Source organism: Sus scrofa, chromosome 12 (genome assembly GCF_054392235.1).
Source record: "Sus scrofa isolate SSC_HxYL_T2T_F1_AM1 chromosome 12, Sscrofa_HxYL_maternal_Yorkshire_Landrace_v2.0, whole genome shotgun sequence".
NCBI classification, from domain to species: domain Eukaryota; kingdom Metazoa; phylum Chordata; class Mammalia; order Artiodactyla; family Suidae; genus Sus; species Sus scrofa.
Genome location: NC_139394.1, coordinates 17,972,687 through 17,985,045, shown reverse-complemented (window position 1 = coordinate 17,985,045; position 12,359 = coordinate 17,972,687). Strand labels below are relative to the sequence as shown.

At 52.1% G+C, this 12,359-nt stretch overlaps 1 protein-coding gene across 4 annotated transcripts in view; it reads right to left on the bottom strand.

Annotated features, from left to right (window-relative positions):
- LOC102158372 (uncharacterized) overlaps positions 1–4,604 on the bottom strand; it is a 40,720-nt gene extending 36,116 nt beyond the window's left edge. For all 4 annotated transcript variants that reach the window (XM_084984172.1, XM_084984174.1, XM_084984173.1 and 1 more), the window contains exons 1-2: positions 4,274–4,604; positions 85–3,862 (exon numbers count right to left, since the gene is read on the bottom strand). In XM_084984172.1, coding sequence (XP_084840298.1) covers positions 85–3,862; positions 4,274–4,598 — 4,103 coding nt within the window. In that variant the 5' untranslated portion in view covers positions 4,599–4,604. The remainder of the gene's footprint in view (positions 1–84; positions 3,863–4,273) is intronic.
- Positions 4,605–12,359: the final 7,755 nt, after the last annotated feature.

Sequence of the window (12,359 nt, the reverse complement as noted above, 5' to 3'; positions counted from 1 at the left end):
CTCCGATTCCACCCCTAGCCTGGGAGCCTCCATATGCCACTGGTGGCCCCCGCCCCCCCCAAAAGGAAAAAAAAACGTTCTTACAAGACGGTGAAGGTGTGGTTGTGGCTCTTGGGCCCTAGAACAGGCACACTGTGGAGCCTCTGATTTGGGCTGAGTCCAGTGCATGACAGCGTCTCATTTCTGCAGGTACATAGCTCACATATGTCGACGTGCTCTGTGACGACATTCTGTTCTGACTGCTCCTTTTCTGGGGGGTATTGGGCGGAGTGCACCACCGAAGACTGCGCAGAAGGAAGGATTGTCTCAGTTGACCCTGGTTGAGAAGTTATGCTAACAGGTGGAGCTGTGACTTGAGTCAGGCCTGGGTAAGGAAGTGTCACCGCAGGGTATTCTGGAGCGGGAGATGTCGTCTCTTGCAGGACTGTAGAAGGTTCAGCCTCTGCAGTAGGGCGTTGAGTGGTGGTAGGCTCCCGACCTTGATCCTCACTTGGAGCTGGAACTGTCACCTCCTGATGCAATGGCTCTGGAGGCTGAGGTGGGGTCTCTTGCTCGGTTGGAGAAGGTTCAGCCTCCACACCGGATCCTGTAGTTTCAGTCAGTTCCACAGGTTGAACTGTGACTTGAGTCAGGTCTGCATGTGGACGTGTCGCCTCAGGGTGTTCTATAGGGGGAGCTGTAGTCTGCTGCAGGCCTGTAGAATGTTCAGCCTCTGTGGTGGGTTCTGCAGTTGTGCTAGGCTCCTGGTTCACAGGCTTACCTGTGACACTGGGTGACGTTGGAAGCTCAGCCTGACCCTGATGTGGTGTTAGAACTGTTTGGCTCTGACTTACGGGAGGCTGGGTTAGGGTCTCCTGCGTGGCTGGAGAAGGTTCCTCCTCCTTCGTGGGTTCCGTCGTTATGCTAAGTCCCAGGTCCAGAGGCTGAACCGTGACTTCAGTCAAGGTTGGATGCTGATGCTGAACCTGCTCTGGACGTGGAAGCGTCCCCTCAGTGGGGTTTGGAGGGGGAGTTGTAGGATGTTCAACCTCCGTGGTAGGTTCTGGAGTCACAGTAAGCACCACGTCCAAAGGCTGAACCGGGGGGTTGGGCAATGTTGGATATGGAGCTTGGTCCTGACCTGGAGCTGCATTCGTCGCAGACTGATACAATGGAGGCTGGACCACAACCTCTTTAGGTGGCTCCAGAGTCTGAGCTGGGGTCTCCTGCGTGGCTGCAGAAGGTTCATCCCCCTTAGCGGGTTCTGCACTTATGGTCAGTTCCAGGTCTGAAGGTTGAACTGTGACTTCAGTCAGGGATGGACGCTGAGCCTGAAGCTGCTCTGGATGTGGAAGTGTCGCCTCGAGGTATGCTGGAGGAGCTGTCGTCTGCTGCAGGGCTGTGGGATGGTCAGCCTCCATAGCAGGTTCTGGAGGTTTAACTGCGACACTCGGCGGAGCCTGGTCCTGTCCAAGCGTCGGAACCGTCATCGCAGGATGCACTGGACTTTGTGCCTCCACCTCCTTAGGTGGCTCTGGAGGCTGAGGCGGGGCCCCCTGCTGGGCTGGAGACGGGTCCGTCTCTTTGAGGGGTTCCAAAAGCTCCTGCTGGATCGAGGAAGCCTCTGTATGCCCAGGGGACTGCAGAAGTTCGGGAAGGGGCCCTTGAGAGGCTAAAAATGGTTCCACCTTCTCGGGAGGCTCTGGCAGCTGAGCCTGAAGCTCCTGCTGTGTGGCAGAAGGTTCTCCCTCCTTCGGGGGCTGCGGAGATGCAGCTGGGGCCCCAAGGGGAACGGGAGACTGAGCTGGGGCCTCCTCCTGGACTAAAGAAAGCTCCATTCCCCCAGGGGGATCTAGAGTCTGAGCAGGGCCCTCCTGCTGCACTGGAGAGGTTTCCACCTCCTTAGTGGGCTCTAGAGTTAAGACAAGCGCCAGATCCAAAGGTTTCCCTGTGGCACTAGACAACCCTGGACGTTGCGCTTCACCGGGACCTGGAGGTGAGAATGTCGCCTCTTCATTTACTGAAGGCTGAGCTTCGACCTCTGCAGAGGCCTCTGGAGGCTGAGTTGGGTGCTCCTGATGGCTGGGAGCAGGTTCGGTTTCCTCAGGAACCTCTTCAGGCCGAGCTGGGGCTGAATGCTGACCTGAAAACTCCTGCTGGCCTGACAACAGTTGCGACTGCTCAGGGGACACCGCAGACTGCACTGAGGTTTCTGGTGGCAGTGGAAAAGCTTCAACCTCATTACTGGATGCTGGACTTAAGGTGAGCACAAGATCCACAGGTGTAACAGTGACACTGCTGGGCCGCTGCGGAAGCTGAGCTTGATCCTGACCTAGCGGAGAAACTGCTGTCACGTGATGCTCTGGAGCGATAGCGACATACTCGTTAGAGAGCTCTGGATGCTGAGCTGGGGAAGATTCAACCTCACCAGGAGCCTCTGGATGCTGACCCGGGGCCTCCTCATGAACGGCAGCAGCTTCTGGAGATGGATCTGGAGCCTCCTGTTGAACTGGCAAAGGTTCAACTTCCTCAGGTGGCTGTGGAGGCAGCGTGGGGGCCTCATGCTGGGTTGTAGAAAATCCCACGCTGGTGTGGGACACCGACGGCTGAGTTGAAGGCTTGTGCGGATTTGGAGACCCAGGTCCCACCTCTGGCCTGGGTTCTGTGCTTATGGTAAGCCCCACATCCACAGGCTTGACAGTGACATTGGCTACGTTTGACTGCTGAGCATGATGGTGACTTGGAGGTGAAACTGTCACTTCATGATGCTCTGGAGGTTGAGCTGGCTGTTCCTGTTGAGCTGGCAAAGGCTCCGCCTCCCCAGAAGGTGGCTCTGGAGGCTGAGCTGGTTGCTCCTGCAGGGTTGCAGAAGGTTCTACCTCTTCTGCAGACAGAGCTGGGGTCCCTTCCTGGGTTGGAGAAGTTTCAGCTTCTTCCAAAGACTCTGAGAGCTGCACTGGGGTCTCCTGCTGGGTTGGAAACGGTTCATCTTCCCCAGGAGGCTCAGAAGGCTGAGCTGGTGGCTCCTGCTCACTCAAAGGCTCAACCTCCCCAGGAGGCTCTGGAGGCTTCTCTGAGGTCTCCTGCTGGGCTGGAGAAGATTCCGTCTCCTCAGGGTGCTCAACAGGCTGAGGCAGGGCCTCCTGCTGGGCTGTAGTTGACTCAGCTTCCTTAGTGGGCCCTGGAGTGATGGTAAGTCCCAAATCCAGAGGCTGAGGTGTCCCATTGGGCAAGTGCAAATGAAGGGGATGCGGCTGATGACGCAGAGCTTCTAGCTCATTGCTCTCTGGCCTCTGAAGTACATCCTGGGTAGGGAACCCTGGGGCGTGAGCTGGGGACCCTAGCTGGACTGGGGAAGGTTCCACCTCCTCAGGGCGCTCTGGAGGCTGAGCTTGGGTCTCCTGCTGGAGTGCAAAGTCAACCTCTTCGGGGCGCTCTGGAGGCTGAGGTGGGGCCTCCTCCAGGACTGGAGGAGTTTCAGACTCCTCAGGGCTCTCTGGGGCCTGCAATAAGGCATGCTGCTGGACTGGAGAAGGTTCAACCTTTTTAGTGACCTCTGGAGTTATGGTAAGGGCCAGATCCAGAGGTGTCACAGTGACACTGTGCCTGCCTGACTGCTGAGCTTCATTTACCCTATGACGTGCTGATGGCTGCCCTCCAGCCTCCTTAAGTATCTCCGAAGCTTGAGCTAGGAGGGCCTCCTGAAGGCTTGAAGTTTCCATTTCCTCAGGGGCCTCTGGAGGCTGAAACAGAGCCTCCTGCTCAAGTGGAGGTGATTCTACCTCTTCTGTGGGCTGTGGATGCTGAGCAGGGGCCTCTTCCTGGAGTGAGGATTCCACCTCCTCAGGGGGCTCAGTAGGTGGATCTGGATCCTCTACAAAATCTGTAGGTAGATTAGGATAAAAGACACTCACACTGGGATCAAAATGATTATCCTGCCACTGTTCCAGTTGCTGAGTTTCTTCAGACTGACCCCTAGTGCCAACACTAAGTTTGGCAAGCTGTCGGTGCTGAAACAGATCTTTCTTCTAGTTTGGGGGTGAAACAACAAATTTGCTTGGTTTTGAACTCTTGCTACCTAGAGGTGGAACAAGTATTGCAAATAATTGGTGATCTTCAGCCTGATCTGGACCTACCCTCTCAACCTTCCTTTGGAGTACAGGCAGAACTAAGCCCTGACTCTGATCCCAACCTAGCACTAGAGGCACCTCTGGGAAATTCTGATGCTGCCTTAGCCTGTCATTCAGATGCTGCTGGTCAACAGAAAAGTGATCTGGCCTTGCAGGCAACTCACCAACTGAATCCAAGTCCGGGTCTGGAACGAAAGTCTCCGTTACCTCCTGACTGGGCGGGGCGAATATCTGGGCTGGAGAGGAGGCCGTCGAGTAAGCCAAGCCCCCCGGCTCTGCCGAGGGTGCAAGCACATGGGGCGAGTCCAGTGAGCGTTCAGAGGTCAGCCCTGGGGGGTCGGAGGTCAGGGGGACATGGTCCAGGGCCCAGTCCGACGCCTGAGCTACCTGGACCAGAAGCCACAACGGTGGCCACGAAAGGAGGAGCAGTGGGGACCAAAGGTAAAGGCGCGACATGACGGGACGTTCCCTGAGCGGGAGCTGAACCATTGTGGCAGTGGAATGAAGCGCACGCGCACCTTTAGCAACGGCGCGCCCCTCCCCCGCCGCACGTCACACTGACTAGCCACGCCCCTCAAGTCCCGCCCCCTTTATTGGGTTCAGGTGGGGACCCTGTCTCTGCCTCCCCAGGGAGCCTTTTTCCCAGCGTCACCGGGACCCTCCCCCTTGCAAAGGCAACAGTTGCCTCCCGCCCAGCCCTCTCCCCAACCCCTTGCCCCTCCCAGCCGCCTGGGAAAACGTCCCCATCCACTAGTCTCAAGCCAGCCATTAACCTCGGAAGACATCACAGTGCCGCTTTTCAGAGGTCTACTGCGTGTGCACACATGAAGGCACTTCAGGTGTTAAGTCAGCATGTGAAATAATTTTCTGGAAATGCTGTAACGAGCGCCCAGTTTACTTCCTTCATGGCCCTTTTAATAGTCTCTTTAATTTGGGTCCTTTGTAATTGTCTGGTACAACTTCCAACATCTAAACCCCAAAAGAGGAGTTTCATTGTATTCCCAGTGTCTAGCACACGATGGTATTTTTGTTTTGTTTTGTTTTGTTTTGCGTTTTAGGGCTGCACCTGGAAGTTGCCTATGGCATAGGGAGGTTCCCAGGCCAGGGGTCTAATCAGAACTGTAGCTGCTGGCCTACACCACAGCCACAGCCACAGCCACAGCCACGCCAGATCCCAGCCGCGCCTGCAATCTACACCACAGCTCGTGGCAACGCCAGATCCTTAACCCGCTGAGCGAGGCCAGGGATGGAACCCACATCCTCAGGGATGCTAGTCGGGTTTGTTACCGCTGAGCCACAGCAGGAACTCCACACACATAACGGTTTTAAAATGGAATTGATTCTAAGATTGGCCTCATTTAGAAATGGATCTGTTATTATAATCAGGTTTTTCGATCTTTAGCATCAGAACTAAATCCTTTCCTCTCCCATTTTACATTTCTTAAAGCCCAAACCGGATATGTTTGAAGTTCCTTAACTGATTTGATTTAAACTGAGTTAATTATTTTGCACAGGAAAAACCTTCAAAATGTTTACATTTTTCAGAACATAGCCACCTTTTCTTTCTCTACTTTCTTTGCTTCAGAACAAACTTTGCAACATTGGGGTGAGTTAAATAATCAGAAACCTAGTTGCACATTAAGTTCTCAAGGAAATGAAACACACTCTTGCTCCTTTAAAAAAGAAAAATCCCGGGAGTTCCCGTTGTGGCTCAGTGGTAATGAACCCGACTAGGATCCATGAGGATTTGGTTTTAATCCTTGGCCTTGCTCAGTGGGTTAAGGATCTGACGTTGCCATGAGCTGGGGTGTAGATCACAGACATGGCTTGGATCCTGTGTTGCTGTGGCTGTGGTGTAGGCTGGCAGCTGTAGTGTCGATTGAACCCTTATCCTGGGAACTTCCATAATGGCCCTAAAAAGCAAAAAAAAAAAAAAAAAAAAAAAAAAAAGATAAATTTTATATGTAATACATTAATATTTTCTTTTAGTAATTATTTTGTCGGAGTTCCCGTCGTGGAGCAGTGGTTAACGAATTCAACTAGGATCCATGAGGTTGGGGGTCGATCCCTGGCCTTGCTCAGTGGGTTAAGGATCCAGCGTTGCCGTGAGCTGTGGTGTGGGTCACAGACGTGTCTCGGATCCCGCGTTGCTGTGGCTCTGGTGTAGGCCAGAGGCTGCAGCTCCGATTGGACCCCTAGCCTGGGAACCTCCATTTGCCATGGGAGCGGCTCAAGAAAAGGCAAAAAGACAAAAAAAAAAAAAAAATTACTTTGTCAATTTAATTTCTTTCTTTTTTTTTTTCTCTTTTTGTCTTTTGTCTTTTTTGTTGTTGTTGTTGCTATTTCTTGGGCCGCTCCCGAAGCATATGGAGGTTCCCAGGCTAGGGGTTGAATCGGAGCTGTAGCCACCGGCCTACACCAGAGCCACAGCAACGCGGGATCCGAGCCGCATCTGCGACCTACACCACAGCTCACGGCAACGCCGGATCCTTAAGCCACTGAGCAAGGGCAGGGACCGAACCCTCAACCTCATGGTTCCTAGTCGGATTCGTTAACCACTGCGCCACAACGGGAACTCCGTCAATTTAATTTCTAATTTAGGGCATCCATATAATTGGCTTACAGAAGGTTCTTCAGCAAAATATTTCACACACGATACATATAAGTTACTACGATCTGGGTAGTACACCTTATTTGAAAGGCATTAATGGTTTTCCAACACTGGAGCCATAATCACACTGAAAGCCATAGTTCCTTTGTTCCCAAATCCCTGGGATTCTGTCTGGGGGAGTTCTAAAAGCCCTGTGTCTTCTCCTGGGTCCGCAGCTGTAGAAGTACACTGAAGGCCCTCAGTCCTGCTCTCCAAATTTCAAAGAAGAGGTCAGAGCCCTCGCTAAGCACCTGGAAGGTGGGTACCCCTGTTAACCCCGTAGTACACATAAGGGAGGTTAAGTGACTTGGGGGCCCGAGACCACACAACTCATAAGGGGTAGAACCTGGGTTCTCACTTGGCTCTTTCTGATTCTAGTTGGAGAAGGAGGTAGTTCAGTGGCAGAGCACGTGAGCTTTGAATCCAGGCGTGCTTAGATCTGAATCTCAGCTCTACTCTGTAGTGTTTTCTGGGCTTTCCCTAAAACAGTGCAGGGTCCAGGGCAACACAAGTGGCTAAGACAACTGCTACAGGGTCGTGATTTTTCATTGGCCACTGGGGATGGCATTGAAGATGGAAACTTGTGAATTCAATTTGATCGATGCTCAGAAGAGAGAAGTGAGTCACAACACCCTCTGGCCCCTTGGCCTCAGGCAGGGGCGGCCAGAGTGTGTGAGTGACTTCAGGGAAGTTCCAGAAATTCACTGAGCCTCAGCTCCTCATCTGTACACTGGGGAAAACATCAGATGAAATAAGATAATATCATTAGGACAGCTTCTGGTCTGTAGTAAGCTCTGGAAGTTTCAGCTAATTCTCATCTTTCCTCCTAATTCTCATCAGTCCCTGCTTTTACTGCTCCTCTGAACACTGGAGTGAGATCTGTTCTTGTTTGGACACAGATGCAGCCTTGCTTGTATCTGATTGAAATCATCAAACTAGTATTAATGCAATTATCTCTCTCAACACTGGGATAGCTAGTATTCTCCTGGATTCTTTTTCTTTTTTTTTTTTTTTTTTTTTTGGCCTCCCTGTGTGGCATATGGAGTTCCCAGGCCAGGGATCAGATCCAGGCCACAGTCGTGATCTACAATGCAGATGCAGCAAGACCAGATACTTAACTCACTTTGCTGGGGATCAAACTTGGTTCCAGTGCTCCAGAGACACCACTGATCCCGTTGTGCTACAGCAGGAACTCCTCTCCTGGATTCTGTTGTAGGATGCTTGTTCTTCCCACTCTCTTTTTAAAAATGGATTTAGGAGTTCCCACTGTGGTGCAGTGGATTAAGAATCCTATTGCAGCAGCTCAGGTTGCTACAGAGGCACAGGTTCAGCCTGACACAGTGGGTTTTTCCTCCTTTTTAGCTGCACTCTCAGCATGCAGAATTTCCTGGGTCGGGGATTGAACCTGCACCACAGCAGTGACCTGAGCTGTGACAACCCCAGATCCTTAACCTGCTGAGCCACAAGGGAACTCCAAGGGAGTGAGTTTTAGCTGTTTTCTGGTGCTTTTCTCTGCCATCTCTTCGCACATCCAATTCTCGATTTATCCGTTTTAGTCCCTTCTGTTGAATTCCTAGTAACATGGGCGAGGGCTGCTTCTTTTACAGTCTCACCCCCAGTCCATTCTTGAGGTTCAGGATGTCACTATTTCCAGATAAAAATGGATAGTGTTTATGAAATCGTGGCCATGTAAACACTGTTCTCCGTCGAGCTTAATAATTACACTCGCTCCCCGGCCTGAGATTCTGGGTGTTTCCTTTCCCCTCCCCTCTCCCTGCACTATCTGCTGCTGTCACATCCTCTGCTCTCCTCCAGGGCTCTGGCTTCGCACTTAGCGCGCGTCTCGCTCCGAGCCCGCTCTTCCAGGGTCTGTCCCGCTAGTCACACAGCCGCCAGCCTGGACCCTCCCCTCGCTGCCTCCTGGGTTGGGCCTTGTCCTGGCTCCCTGCTCTTCGTGCTCTCCTTACTCTCGCTCTGTCGGAACACATCCCCAGTTAAGAATCCCTAACTCACATCCAAAAACAGAATGGTCTTTGGAACTCCTCCTGATAGTTAGTTCCAACTTGAGTATCCATTAATGGGGCCAAAAATGCGTAAGGACCACAAATTACCGGGAAGGCACTACTGCTTTCAAATGGATTGTGTTTTACTTATCACAATAGCATCAGGGAACATGTGAAAACCTGTTGAGAGTAGAGGCTTGGGAGTTCCTGTTGTGGCTCAGAGGGTTAAGAACCCGACATAGTGTTTGTGAGGATACAAGTTCGATCCCTGGCCTCGCTCAGTGGGTTAAGGATCTGGTGTTGCTGCAAGCTGCTGATGGGTCACAGATGCAGCTTGGATCCAGTGTTGCTGTGGCTGTGGCATAGGCCGGCAGGTGCAGTTTGGATTCAACAGCTAGCCAGGGAGCTTCCATATGCCATAGGTGCCGCACTAAAAAGAAAAAGAAAAAGAAGAGTCGAGGCTTGAGAGTTAGTTCAATCTAGCTTCAACCTCCGATCCTCCATTTGCCACCTCATGCCCTTGACTTCTGGTAACAGAGCCTCCCCTGCTCCCTGTGATTAAGTGGGCTCTGAAGTACTGGTTTAAGGCCCCACTGAGCATGGCTGGCCAGTCATGGTCTCCTGCTGGACACATGGTCCAAAGGTGTGGAGTTGGGAGTTCCCGTGTGGCTCGGTGGGTTAAGGATCCGGCACGGTCACTGCTGTGGCACGGGTTGCTGCTGGGATGCGGGTTCTTTCTGGCTCGGGAACTTCCGCATGCCACAGGCGTGGCCCAAAGCAATGAGAAGACCCAGAGAAAAACCAAATAAAAACAAAGGCGTGCGGAGTTCCCACTGTGGGATGGTGGGTTTAGACTGCAACTGCAGCCGCTTGGGTCCCTGCAAAAGTGCAGGTTCGATCCCTGGCCTGGAGCAGTGGGTGAAAGGAGCTGAGACTTGACTCAGTCTCTGGCCTGGGAACCTCCATGTGTCATGAGTGCGGCCATCAAAAAAGAAAAGGGAAGAAAACGGTCCGGCGTTGGAATGACTGACGACCATCTTCGCGGTCATGGGGCATGAGTCCTCGGGAGGCAGAAGCCACGGCAGAGGAGAGCACAGATGGGGAGAGGACGACGTGGTCTGCGCCCTGGAAGCAGCCGGCTCTAAGCCCGCAGGCTTCCTGGGGAGATGAGCTGACAGACTGTATGCCATCTGCGGTTCACGCGTATTTGGTTGGATTTCTTCCACTTGGAACGTAAAGAGTGCTGACTAACAAGTTACCGTTGTGAACCTGGGCAAGGTTTTCACCCCCTCATCTCACCCCCAAGTCTCGGTTTCCTCATCTGTTGGAGGGGCGAGTAAGATCTACCTCACGGGTAGCCGCAAGATCTCCAGGAGGTGGGAGTTCCCCTTGTGGCACAGTGGTTAACGAATCCGACTAGGAACCATGAGGTTGCGGGTTCGATCCCTGGCCTCGCTCAGCGGGTTAAACGATCCTGCGTTGCCGTGAGCTGTGGTGTAGGTCACAGATGGGGCTCCGATCTGCCTTTGCTGTGGCTCTGGCGGAGGCCGGTGGCTACAGCTCCCATTAGACCCCTAGCCTGGGAACCTCCATGTGCCATGGGTGGGGCCCTAGAAAAGGCAAAAAGACAAAGAAAAAAATTTCTACGAGGTAACACACATATACACTCAATGTGTGCTCGCTGCTAGTGACATAATCATTCTGTGTGTGGGAGACACAGTGCTTATTGGCTCTGCACCAGTGCTCGGTGCACACATGCACTTCGAGGCCCCCCGGCTGTAACTGGCCTTCCCAGGGCCTGTGGCCACAGGTTGGAAACCCACAGGTCCAGGGGTTGCCTCTTGAGCAGAGCAACGTCTAACCCTCTGTCGCCTTTTGGTCTATGTCTATTCTTCCTCTAAAAGCATCATTTGGAGTTCCCTTCATGGCTCAGCAGTTAATGAACCCAACTAAGATCCATGAGGATGTGGGTTGGATCCCTAGCCTCATCCAGTGGGTTAAGGATCTGGGACTGCTGTGAGCTGTGGTGTAGTCTGCAGACCCGGCTCGGATATGGCATTGCCGTGGCTGTGGCTTTGGCCAGCAGCTGCAGCTCCGATTCCGTCCCTAGTCTGGGAACTTCCACATGCCTCGGGTTCATCCCTAAAAGGCAAAAAATAAATAGAATAAAATTTAAAAAAATAAAGTAATAAAAGAAAATAAAATGGAATGAAATGAAAGCATCATTCAGTTGCACAATCCACCTCCCTCACCCATTCCCTCCTTAACTGGCCTGGATACAGGGGAGGAGCAGGATCCTCTTTCCCTATCACCCCGAGTCTCAAACTCGCTCAGGAGGCAGGGCGCTTCTCTCTGTGACGGAACCAGGAATAAACTTATATTAGCCACGGGTCCTAGGACTGCCGCTTATTCATGCTGAATACAATCACAACCATCTGCACACCTTTCTCCTGGAAGAAAAAAAAAAGGGGCTGTCGGCAGTGCTTGACAGCTGGTTGTTTTTCCTTGAAAACAACCCCTTGCTACTTACTGCTTCACTTTGCGGTCAGTGAGCTCACAGAGCAGAGAGAGGGTGGCAGGAGCTCAAAGTCTACACTGTGAAAAAAATTAAATGTGAGATCATAACATCCACGTACTTCTTTTGTTTTAGGCTGAATGCAAAGGAAGTCTCCTGGGACTCACTGTCCTAGGACAGTGACCCATATGGGGATTCTTAATTCCCAGGGCCTTTTTGTTTTTATTTAACTTTTTTTCTTTTCTTTTTATTGCTACACCTGTGGCATATGGTTATTCCTGGGCTAGGGGTTGATTTGGAGCTGCAGCTGCCGGCCTACGCCACAGCCACGGTAACGGTGGATCCGAGCGAATCTGCGACCTTTGCCACAACTTGAGGCAACACCATATCCTTAACCCACTGAGCAAGGCCAGGAATGAACCTGGGTGCTCACGGATACTAGTTGGGTTCTTAACCTACTGAGCCGCCCCAGGAACTCTATCTTCTAATTACTCGATACAAATGCATGGTATAAAATTCAAAAGGTACGGAAGGGAACATGGCACTGCAGCCTCACAGTTCCCTGACCTGAAACCAACCACCATGACCCATTTCTTGTGAGGCCTTCTGGAGGTATTCTGTCCTAGCTTCATCTAATAGAGCTATCATGATGAACACAGGCTATCTGCACTGTCCGGTAAGGTAGCCATTGGCCACATAAGCCTTTTCACACTTGAAATGTGGCCAGTGTGACTTAGCTGACTTTTAGTAAAGTTTATTTACTTTCCATTTTGTCTTTTTTTTTTTTTTTTTTTTTTTTCTAGGGCCACACCTGTGGCGTATGGAGGTTCACAAGCTAGGGGTCCAATTAGAGCTGTAGCTGCCAGCCTACGCCACAGCCACAGCAACGCGGGATCCGAGCTGCGTCTGCGACCTACACCACAGTTCATGGCAATGCCAGATCCTTAACCCACTGAGCGAGGCCAGGGATTGAACCCGCGTCTTCATGGATACTAGTCGGGTTGGTTAACCGCTGAGCCATGACGGACACTCCAAAATGCACTTTCCATCCACATGCTCGTGCCTGGAATTCAGTGGTGATG